The 11,497-nt window shown below is 56.3% G+C and overlaps 1 protein-coding gene across 1 annotated transcript; it reads right to left on the minus strand.

Annotated features, from left to right (window-relative positions):
- Positions 1 to 1,395: 1,395 nt before the first annotated feature.
- Positions 1,396 to 11,237, minus strand: LOC121485389 (cytochrome P450 2E1). Its single transcript, XM_041745660.1, has 9 exons — positions 11,021 to 11,237; positions 9,951 to 10,110; positions 7,479 to 7,628; positions 7,041 to 7,201; positions 6,538 to 6,714; positions 4,985 to 5,126; positions 2,802 to 2,989; positions 2,247 to 2,388; positions 1,396 to 1,817 (listed from the first exon to the last, which is right to left on the minus strand). The coding sequence occupies exons 1-9, from the start codon at positions 11,195 to 11,197 to the stop codon at positions 1,630 to 1,632; spliced, it is 1,485 nt and encodes a 494-aa protein (XP_041601594.1). The 5' UTR covers positions 11,198 to 11,237; the 3' UTR covers positions 1,396 to 1,629.
- Positions 11,238 to 11,497: the final 260 nt, after the last annotated feature.

Here is an 11,497-nt window from a genome sequence, read left to right on the forward strand (position 1 = left end):
GCCAGGAAGCCACCCCGTGGACGCAGTTTTGGAATGTGCTGACCAAGAAGCCAACTCAAGCCTGTTGATAACCAAAGGCTGCTGCCTGGGATCAGTTAAACATTTACACTCAAGTGGCCCCTACCCTCCCTCCCAACTGTTCCTTTTTTTTTTTTTAAGACTTCATTTATTCACGAGAGACACAGAGAGAGGCAGAGACATAGGCAGAGGGAGAAGCAGGCTCCACGCAGGGAGCCTGATGTGAGACTCGATCCCAGGACCCCGGGGTCATGCTCTGAGCCAAAGGCAGACCCTCAACCACGGAGCCACCCAGGCATCCCTCCCAACTGTTCTTCATTACATTTGAGTACTTTGGAATTTTCCTAGGACATTCTCTCAAATTTAAATCCCCAAAGCAAATGAGAAGGCGTTTTCTCACACTCTTCTGCTGGAAGCAGGATTACCACTGGGTAGGCATGGGCACGAGCAGGACAGGCAGCTTTCAGAATGCGGCAGCTGGGGTGTCAGTGTCGATTCTTGCTAGTGCCGCCTTGCGGGTATGACGGCACGCACATCCTCACCCTGGAGCCCGTGATGACTCTACCTTATATGGGGAAGGGACTTTGAATGTGTGACTAGTTAGGAACCCTAAGAGCAGGAGATTATCTGGTGCTATCTGGGTGGGCCCATTGTCACCGGACGTGTGTAAGAGAGAGATGGGAAGATGCTACATGACTGGCCTTGAAACGTTACTCCCTTCACTAAGGAACACTTAGGCAGGACTCTGAGCGTGCCACACGTGTTCGGGAGGCCCTGCATACCTAACCTGTGCAGCCCTCACACTCTTTTCAGCAGCGGGGCCTCCATCAGGCCCATCTCACCGATGGGCAGTCCAAGCACGCAGGCTGAGCACACAGGCGGCCTTGGTGGGAGCCAGCGGGGTGGGGACCGAGTTCTTGTTCCAAATGCCTCTTCTGTTCCACAACTTTGTGTAGTTCACGGAGGCGACCAATCATTTCCTCATAACCCCACACGGGGTCCCCATGTGCCTAGAGTTTTTGTTCCAGGTAAAAAGTCGCATCTTATTGTTAAGAGATAATAATGGATGTCTATGTGGACTTTTCAGACCTATTTTAATCTTAAAATATAGCACATAATGATACCAAGAAGTGAGCCCAAAAGAACAACCTCATTTCCGAGGCACAGATGGCACTGGATGTGTTTTCAATGTGGCTAACAAGCCTTCAAGGTATATTATTTTCCTCTTTTCCAAACTAATCCAAAGAAATAGCATCTGTATTCGTTTTTGTGAACCCTAGTCACCAGGTAGTTCTACTTTCCTGGAAGAGACATGCTTCCATTACTGTGGTCGCCCTTGTTTCCGGGGACTCCAACACAGACTCAACTAGGTCATAGTTTGTTTCAATTTGTTTAATTAGTTTTGCACAGTCTTTTTTGGACATTGCTGTCAAATTTCATCTGATGAGTGTGACTCTGAAAAGCAGCATCTCAGGATCAATTTATTCCCTGTGAAACCCTGAGTGCCTCCACCAAGACTGTGCAGGGAGGGTCTTCCTGGAGGCATTGAAGGGATATGCGGAAGCAGGAAGACTACAGGTTTGCATCAAAGAGCCTGGGGCCGGGGGGTCTTCAGCCCGAGCGGGGAACGACACAGAGTTTGTAATGGGGGGGGATCTTGGCAAACCCAATTGTGCAGGGACTGAGGTCAATATCCTTGGGGTCGATGAGAGACTTCAGGTTAAAGTGCTGCAAAATGGCGGACAAGAACAGGAAGAGCTCCATGCGAGCCAGGCCTTCTCCAACACACACCCGCTTTCCTGGAAGCGACAACAGTGCTGCTGAGGCTCTGAGGCGGTCAAGACACAGCAGCCCTGTCACGGGAGGGGGGGCAGCAGAGGGGCCCAACCACAGCAGAACTGACCCTTCTCTGCCCCTTGAAGGGAAGCACATAACACACTTCAGTATAAGAAGGCCCGTGAGCCTGCCCACGGCTTCCATCACCAGGACCAGCAGGTAATATGGTTTTGAGAGATTTTCATTAAGCCCTATTAGATCATTTTAGCACTAGAACGAGGAGAAGTATCTGCTGCACAGAAAGAATAATTCATCTCATCCCCAGGACTGCTGGTGGGGAGGTGTCATTTAACCTCTGTGAACAGGGACGAATTTGGGTCCCCAGGGCAGGTGCTTGACCGTGGCAGAGAGCAGGACCTGGGGACGGCTCCCTACACCTGCTCTCCTCTTACCTGCAGAGAATGCCTTGAAGTAGTCACTATATTTGAACTTTCCGTTTTCATTCAGAAAGTGCTCTGGCTTGAACTTCTCTGGATCAGGGAATTCTTGTTTGTCAAACAAGACGGAGTCCAGTGTGGGAATTACCACTGTGCCCTAGGAGGAGCAGAGGCCCGTGTCAGCCAGTCAAGGTAACAGAACACGGGCTTCCCCCTGGGACCCGGTGGTGGAAGTTGTTAGCTGACGGGCTACATGAAAGGCAGTCAGGGGTCAGGTCAAAACGGTGATGAGAGCTCTCATCTCATCAGAGGAGCTCACAGGCTAGATGGTACTGTTGTTGGTTTCTGGGGTTGGGAAGTATGATGACCCCAGGCGCTGTCCCGGGGGCCCCCTTCCAGATTTTTCCCATATCTTGGTCACCAGGTGCCGGGGAGGTACCGCTCTGTGGGCCAGGAGCACTGGCCTGGCACCCACTAGACCCACTAGTCAGCCACATCTGCCAAAGGATCCTGCCCTTTGGTGGGCTAGTGGGTGGGCTGGTGGGGCGTCCACGCCAGCTCACAGCTGACCTTGGGGATGACATATCCTCTGAACATCGTGTCCTGGTTTGCTACATGGGGCAGGTTGGAGGGCAGCAGGTCGATGAATCGCTGAATCTCGTGCACCACGGCATCCATGTAGGGCATCTCCAGCCTGTCCTTGATGGCGGGGACTCGGCTTGGGCCAATCACCCTGTCGATTTCTTCATGAAGTTTCTCTGTCAAGACATGAATAGAATAGATGCAGAGGACGGACTCCAGGCTGGCTCAGCACCCCCGCCCATCCACCCAGCACAAGCTTATAGAGCATTCCCAGCGGTGCTGCAGGGGGTCCTGGATACGTTGGATTCTGGGGTCATTGCTCCACAAATGCCAGTGAGAGCCAGTCGCTGCGAGACGCCTCAGGTCTTTAGCACGTGTTAGCCTCTAGCTGATCCAACTCTCGTCGTTACGCCAGGAGTAAAGAACGAAAGGGTCTTAGGAATTTCAGTTGGAGGGAAATCTCTGTATGAGTTATACCCAGGCTGCTTCACTGCAGGCCCGGGAAGGTGGAGGTGACGGCAGGACGGAAACAGATGCACGTGGCCTTCTGCGTGAGGAACGAGGGAGCGGGGTCTGGACATCCCTCTCTTTGGGCGGGGTCACCAGCAGCCTTTGACAAGTCACTGGGCCTTCATAGCAGGTTGAGGGACGTGCAAATGATGTGCCACATGGTTCCCAGGTACAACTGCAAGCACATCCCGTGTGCATGGTGTGCTGATACTTAATAAACGTGAAATGTGTGACGTTGAGCACCGAGACGACACTCAGCAGAAGTCTGGGGGAGGGCGGCAGGGGCCCGACGGGGGCGTCGGCGGGCTCTGCAACCTGCTGCCCTGAGCTCCGAGCAGGCACGTTCACGCTTGCTAAGTTTGGCGGTGGTGTGGCTGTCAGTCGTCAGTCATATGTATCTTCTACCTTTTTCTCTATTTTGGAAATTACTCCTAATTAATCACGTAAGACACTTCTCCAGCATATAGTTCCCCTGACAGACTGGTCAGAAGTTCTCTCAGATCTGTGAGAGGCTTCGCTCCAGGGACTTCTGGCTCCTTCCCCCCAATTCTGTGAGACAGACAAAGCAGTGTCTTTGGGGTCAGAAGCAGCAGATCCTGTTCCTGAGCAGGTCACACTCCACATCCCTCAGGGAAATTACCTCCTGCCCTAGAATACCTGCCCTTAAGATCACAGGATATTCAAGGGTTTAGCCCCAGCCTGGCACAGAGCAGAAGCCAGATTAGCAGCAGCAGCGGCAGGAAGCAAGCCTCAGGGTGATGGGGCCCCCCAGAGCCAAGCCCAGGGGAGCGGGGATGCTGGGCCTGGACACCAGCCGGGAGGCGCCTTCACTCCCGGGAGCAGCTCCCTTTCTTTCCTCCTTCCTGGGAGGTTGGTGCTCATTCTCCTGCGAGTAGCGACGCCCTCACACTGCCTGTCCTTGGCCCATGCCAACGGGAGGTGCTCCTGGGCCGTGACCCCCTGCACGTGCGGCACCAGGGCCTTCTCCTTCTCCAGGGCACTGGGAGAAGGAGCCCCGGGGGAAGAACAAAGGGCGTCCAGGCTGGCGGGCAGTCCTGGAGCACTCGTCCCCGGGGTTCCCTCTTGGTTCCTATTCTTCCAGTAGGGTAAGCTATGCCACGGGGGCCTCGGCCCCATGCTGCCCCATCTCTCTGTTCTGCCTCGGAGGCCAGGTCTTGTTTGGGGATGAGATAGACATTATTGGGACGCCTGGGTGGCTCAAAGGTTGAGCATCTGCCTGTGGCCCAGGGCGTGACCCCAGGGTCCCTGCATGAAGCCTGCTTCTCCCCCGCCTGTGTCTCTGCCTCTCTTTTTGTATCTCTCAGGAATAAATAAATAAAATCTTTTTTAAAAAGAGATAGACCTTACTGTCACTGTCATAAATAGGTTATATTATGGAGCAGAACACAGACGCCTTGCGTGTCTCCACGCTGCTGTTCGCTCTTCTTTTCTGCAATCAGGTGTGTCAGTGGGGCGTGGGGGGGCTGGTGTCCCAGAGTGCCGGTGCCCGTCCTACACAGGAACATGTCCGCTGAATCCATGCGGTGGTCCCCGTGCCACCTTCCACTTTGCAGACAGAAAGCTAAAGCCCAGATGCTCCAGCCTAGCAGCCCGGGTGTGACAGCCATGGCCCCAGGACCCTTGTTTGTTAGCTGGCCTACCTTCGACCTCTGGGTATTTCATGAGAATCAGGAGCCCGTATCTCAGGGTGGTGCTGGTGGTCTCCGTGCCCGCAAAGAACAGGTCAGTCACGGTCACGGCAATGTTGTCCAAGGTATACCAAGGCTCCGTACCGTATCTCTCCTGCAGGCAGTAGAGTCAGACAGGGACTCCGTAAGAGGAGACTTCAGGTGTACGAGAGGGAACCGTCTCCCTCAGCAGAAAGGAACCGGAAGCCCTGCCAGCTCCACAGGGAGGAGGGGGCAGGTGTGCATGAGGCTACCCCATGGGACATGACCACGTCTGCGGTACGGTTAGGGGAAGCAAGGCTCCCAGAGAGCTGGCCACGGGCAGGACTGTGCGCTGCCCCAGGCTGTGCAACCTGTGCTCCTTCTACAGAAGTAGGTGTAGGGGCAGCCCGGGTGGCTCAGCGGTGTAGCACCGCCTTCAGCCCAGGTGTGATCCTGGAGACCCGGGATCAAGTCCCACATCGGGCTCCCTGCATGGAGCCTGCTTCTCCCTCTGCCTGGGTCTCTGTCTCTGTCTCTCTCTGTGTGTCTCTCATGAATAAATAAAATCTTTTTTTTTTTAAAAGAAGTAGGTGTAGGGGTAGGGGTAGCCTCAGGGGTAGGGGTGTAGGTATTGTAGGCTTAGGGTTAGGGTATAGGTAGGTGTAGGCATAGGGTATGTGTGGGGTTAGGGATATGGCTAGGATTAGGAGTAGGGGCAGGATAGGGGTAGGGGTATATTTAGGGGTGGGGTAGGTGTTGGGGTAGGGCTAGGGTTATGGGTATGGTCAGGGTTAGTGTTAGTGACAGGGTTTGGGGTAGGGTTAGGGCGGGGTTAGGTTATGGTTATGGGTAGAGGTAGGTGTAGGAGTAGAGTTAAGGGTAGGGGTAGGGGTAGCACTAATTGTAGGGGAAGGGTCGGCATAGTGCTAGGGGTAGTTGTAGGATTAAGGGTGGTGTTAGTCCTGGGGGGCGAGGCTCTCCCTGGCCCTGAACCGTGACCTCCAGCAGCCCAAGGTGAGCTCCATGCCCCAGTCAGCACCACTGGGTCCCAGCAGGCAGGGAGTCACCAGGAAGCCAGATACCCGGGAGGGGCAGTGAGGAGTCCCACTGACGGAGGAGCTTCTCAGCCCCCAGAGTTATCCAGGGAAACCAGGTGGAGAATTCACATCTTGTTCTAGAGGCACGAGAGATGTCAAAAGAGAGAGGAGAAGCCTCACCATCTGGGTGGGGGTCTGGGGGCTGTCAGGCAGATGATGCTGGACAGGCCTGGAAACCCCTTAAGTCCCATACAATTTGGGGTCTACATGCTGGCAAGGAGTGTGCTGGGCTTCTCCCCAAATGAGACCGGCCGTGTATCCCCACTTCTGGGAGCAGCCATGGACCTGTGAGGCCGGCGTGGAGCAGGTCCCAGGCGTGGGCACGGGCCATGTGGACCGTCTGGGCGTTAGCAGGGCCGCCGCGGGACCCGGAGCGCACAAGCACCCTGCGCCCTGCCAGCAGGGCACCCCGTTTCCCGGGCTGCGGGGAGCAGTGCATGCACGTACCTTCTGCAGCTCCTGAAGCAAGCAGTCGGTGAAGTCCCGGGAGCAGGTGGGGTCCAGCGACTCCTGGTGCTCCTTCACCCTTTCTAAGCTGTAATCCTTTAGTTCAGCCACATTCCTTAAGACTTTTCTATGGCTTCCGGGCAGGTAGTGCAGATAGCTCGGGAAAATGTTATAAAGCTAGAAAGAGAGAGACGGGGAATTTCCCTACTTGTTTCCAGATGCAACAGGGTTGGTGTCCTGGGCCCACTGTTTCTCCACGTGAACTGACAGCGTCGTATGGTTTCACGACGGAACATTTTGGCTCACGGTATCTTTCGGGCGCCAGCGGTCGCGTGTGTGGGGTCGCGCGTTGGCAGGGCCCCGCTTAGAGGGCAAAGCGGCCTCCTGGGGCCGGCGAGGGGGCACCGCGGCCCCGGTGTCTGCGGGAGCAGCAGCCGGCTCGGGCCTTGCGCCAGCCCTGGCCGACCTCGGGCTCTGCCGGGCCTGCTGCCCTCGGGCCTCACCTGGAGCCAGCCGGTGCTGAGCAGGTGGAAGTTCTCGTTGAACATCTTCTGTATCCGCAGCCCCGTCTGATCCGTGTAGTCAAAGTGCTTGTGGAAGAGGATGTCGGCGATGACGTTGAAGGGGGCGAAGCCCAGGAGAAAGGTGGGGTCGAAGGGCTGGCCTGAAAGATGGGGCGGTCAGGGCGGCCCGCACCGCCCGGCCGCCCCGCACCTGGGGCCCTCCCCGCGGCTGCAACCCTAAAAGGCTTGTGGGGCCTCCTGGGGGGCGCCCGACTCCCCGGCTCCTCCGGGCGAACACGCGGGCCATGGAGAGGACCCCGAGCTGCAGACGGGCTCTGTGGAGTCGAGCCACCCTCGGGGAGCCGCCACCTCCGACGGCTCTGGGGCCTTGCACCCCAGGGCTGCCCCTGGCCGAGCTGGAACCTGGGCCACACGCACCCCGGGTGCCCCTGAGCGCCTCCAGCAGGAAAGGGATCTCCCTCTGGATCCGCTCCTCGTTGCCGCGCTTCCCCATGCCGTAGTCCCGGAGGGTGCTCAGGGAGAGTCTCCGAGTGTCCTTCCAGCCGGGCCCGTTGTTGAACGTGATCCCTGGGGGACAGGACAGCGGGACTGGCTTACCGCGGGCGGCAGGGACCCGGGGTGGCCGCCGGGACACACTCGGTGTCGGTCCCACCCTGGAGCCGAGCAGGCCGAGGAGACCGAGAGTGGATGGGGCCCGGCCCTGATGGGGCGGGAGCGCACCGCGGCCCCGGGCCTGCTCAGACGGGCCACGGCCAGGCTGCACCACGGAGTCGCCTCGGGGTCCCGGGAGCAGGGCTGCACAGGCCGAGCCCCGGTTCCTACGGGCCCCGCGGAGCCTGCTGGGTGGACGCCAGGTCACGGCCCGGCCGTCGAAGGGGGAACCCAGGGCACATGTGACCGTACCCCCTCGTGTCCGTGGGGGCCACTGACATCCCACCTCCCAGGGCTGCGCAGACTCGCAGATCCAGACAAGCAGGGGGACCAGAGTGCAGACCCCCGAGAGGCCAGAGGCCGGAGCTGTGGGCTGGGAGCCGCAGCTGGAGGACCCGAGAGGCTGGCAAGGACGCGGGAGGAGGGAGTGCCCAGCGGACCTCTTGGCATGGCTGTGGCATGGCCACTGCGGGGCCGACAGGGAGGCCGACAACTTTAACTTGGTAAAGGGACGAGTTGTGTAGCAAGGGGAAGGTGGCAGATGCCACAGAATGTGAGAAGACAGAGAGACAGAGAGACTGAGACGGGGAGACAGAGACTGAGAGACAAAGACAGAGACAGGGAGACAAAGACAGACACAGAGACAGGGAGACAGAGAGGCAGACAATGAGATTCAGAGAGGGCGATCCCAGAGGGGCCAAGACTTTGGGACCCAGAATAGGCTGAAATGGAGATAGTAACGCTTCTGGGTGAGAGCCTCACAAACATTCACTGAAATGAAATTTATTGAACTTACATGCACCCGTGCCCCATCCGCCCCATCCGCCCCATCCACCCACGAGTCCCTTGTGCTTGATGTTGTGCTAATTGCCACTGGCATCATTATGCCTGGGGAACCGGAGGTGTCCCATGGGCAGGATCTGGACCACGTGGGACATGTGAAAATAGGAGTTGGGAGCCAGAGGCAGGAGGGGACAAAGCCCCCTTGAGTCCAACGCATGTAATGTGAATGTGGGCCCTGCCCAGCTGCCTTCAGGGGCCTGTGACTTGGACCAGATGTGGCAGTTAAGGGCTCCCTAGAAGCAGCTGGAGCTCCTTGACCCCATAACCCCTGTTCTTGTGTTAATGACAAAGACTAAGGTAGTTAACTTTGCTCTTGGCAACCCCAAACAAGTAAAAAAAAAATTTACGATGCCCAAGAAAGAAAATCCAATGTCATTGATAATGACGGGGTATGACCTTGTGACTGTAGACGGGAATACGGGGACAGCACCGTAAGAACAGTGGACCCAGCTGTAAGCCCATCAATTTGAAAATTCTGCATAATTGGATACAGATTTTCCAGAGATTTTTTTTACCCAAGTTAATTCAGAAAAAAATAGAGGCTTCTGGTTTTTTTAGAGCAGGGGGGGACCCTGCTTTATTTCTAACGTGATTTGGAATCTCACTAAAACAATAGTAAGTCAGTAGAGGAGAATAGGCCCACGAGGGCGGAGGGCAGGCAGTGTAAGCAGTGAGCTCCCAGGGCTTTGAGCCGGAGAAGCTATGAGCAGGTGCCCCACGGGCTCCAGGATGTCCCAGGAGATGCAGGAGGTGGGTGCTGGAGTCGGGAGTCTGGGCGACGCTCAGAGACCCACGTGAACACTAATATAAGGTAACAGTGCATACTCTCCATATGGGAACCCAGGGCTCTGGAGGCATGGGCTGCAGGAGAGAGACGAGACTGGCCAGACGGGAGCATGTAGAAGTCCCTTGTGAGCAGGGCTGCTGTGCCCGGCACCCCTTCCTGGTCTGAACACCCCACCCACCCCAGTATAGAGGTCTCCTGGTTGTAGAATGAGAAGTGCAGCTGACCTAAGCCCCACAGACAAGCAGATGGCCCAGCATGTTAGGTGAGGGGCCTCAGAGCACGGAGCACCCACACCCAGGAGCAGGAGAGGTTGGGGGTGGGGAGAGCTCCCCAGACGGAGGCCCCGGGAAGCTGGAAGGTCTTCAGGAGAAAGCACAGCTCACCTGCCCCTGTGGCATTTCTCTACACGCACATCTGTGCTGCTGCTCAGAGTGGGGGTGCAGGTACACGTCTGTCATAGCAACTTTCAGGAAAGTGGGTACTGAGCACCTGGATTGTTGAGGGTGTCTCTACCCTTCTGTCTTGTTGCACTAAGTGGTTACCACCCCCTGGTGTTTCAGGCCTGGGCTCCGACCCCATCCTAGGAGTCCTCTGAAAAGCTGGCTCACCTCTGTCCTTGTGCGACTGGAAGGCGAAGACTTCTCCTCTGCCAGAAAGCTCATTCTTGTGGTCAAGCAGAACTTCCTTCACCGCCTTGTAGCCATGCAGGACCACCGTGCGCTGGGAGCCCAGGTACAAGGTGAACACTGGCCCGTACTGCTCTGCCAGCTGCAGAGACCAGCAAGCAGACAAGTGAGACCACTGGGAACTTAGGGAGGATGTGGGCCAGGCTTTACACTGATCCCCAAAGTGGTTGTTGGCCGAGAGAACACAGAAGCAACTGGGGAGAGATAATCTTTGTCCAGCTCGACTTGGGAAGACCCTTCCCTTAGAGACTTCCTTCTGCAGGGAGTGAGGCTCCAGCATACCTGGGCTCCTGGACACAGCTTGGTGGGCTGACTCCTGTCCCTCCCTTGAGAACCCTCTGCCCATATCCGCCCCATCACTCCCACCTGCTGCCGTCCGCAGCCAAAGTCCCAGACCCCAGGGTGCTATAGGAGGACACTGAGCCAGCACCGTCCTGACCTCCACGAGCCCATCCTCCAGGGTGCATGAAGCACTGTCAGCACCTCCCGTACCTCAAACACTTCCCATGCCTGCTAGGCGCCCTATGGCATTCTTTGCTCGTGTAACAGATTTAGTGATTCATTCAGTTTTTAGATTTGGTAGTTCATTCGCTATTCACAACAACTGTAGACAGAGGGACTACACAGGTCGGTTGACACCACTTTTCACCCCGCCCTTTGGCATCTACAGTGTGCGCCTGCTGTGCACGCATGGCCCTCCTTGCATTGCAGTGGCCTCGCCAAGCCATCCAGTGACAGAGCAGTTAACCTGTGGCTCAAGCAGAGGCTTCTGGGTCAGCCATGGCCAATGCCCACCCCCCCGCCAGGGGCTCCATGCCCACGCTGTATCAACTACTAAATATCATTAAGATCACTCTTGGATGCTACTGTTAAGTCAGTTCATTCATAACAGGCCGATATTGAATAACAACTTGTCTGACAATGAATTAAATGCACCCAAACCATGTCGAGTCCCTGAATTCTCCTCCCCTAATCAACAGTATGTCTCCTACCTTGGCAAGAGATTTGGGAACATTCTTGATATCCACCTGCAGAATATTCCCAATAATGGGCAGTGGAAAAGGGCCAGGGGGCAGTTTCCAGCGGCTGTAGATCTGCTTCCAGATAGAGATAAACATTAAGGTGGCCATCCACACCAGCAGGGCCACTGTGATGCCCAAGGCGGCCATGGTGCCTTTGGAGTCACTGCTGACTTGTGAGGATGCTCCAAAGAAAGGCAAAGCTTTTTATAATGCACCTCCAGGAAGGAGGGTGACCAGTTAACCAATGCCGTCTTCCTTTTCCTCTGGCCCAAGACACTGGTTTATTATTAGCCACTGTTGGCATTCATTTCAAAGGCTGGTTCCTATAGTGGTTGCATCTGAGAAGCCCCATCCCATCACACACTTTATGATGCCTGGGTCTGTCAACACTGGATGCTGGCACCTATGCCAGTCAGCAAACACAGCATCTAGGGGACTATCACCAAC

The sequence above is a fragment of the Vulpes lagopus genome, chromosome 2, assembly GCF_018345385.1.
Source record: "Vulpes lagopus strain Blue_001 chromosome 2, ASM1834538v1, whole genome shotgun sequence".
Classification (NCBI taxonomy): domain Eukaryota; kingdom Metazoa; phylum Chordata; class Mammalia; order Carnivora; family Canidae; genus Vulpes; species Vulpes lagopus.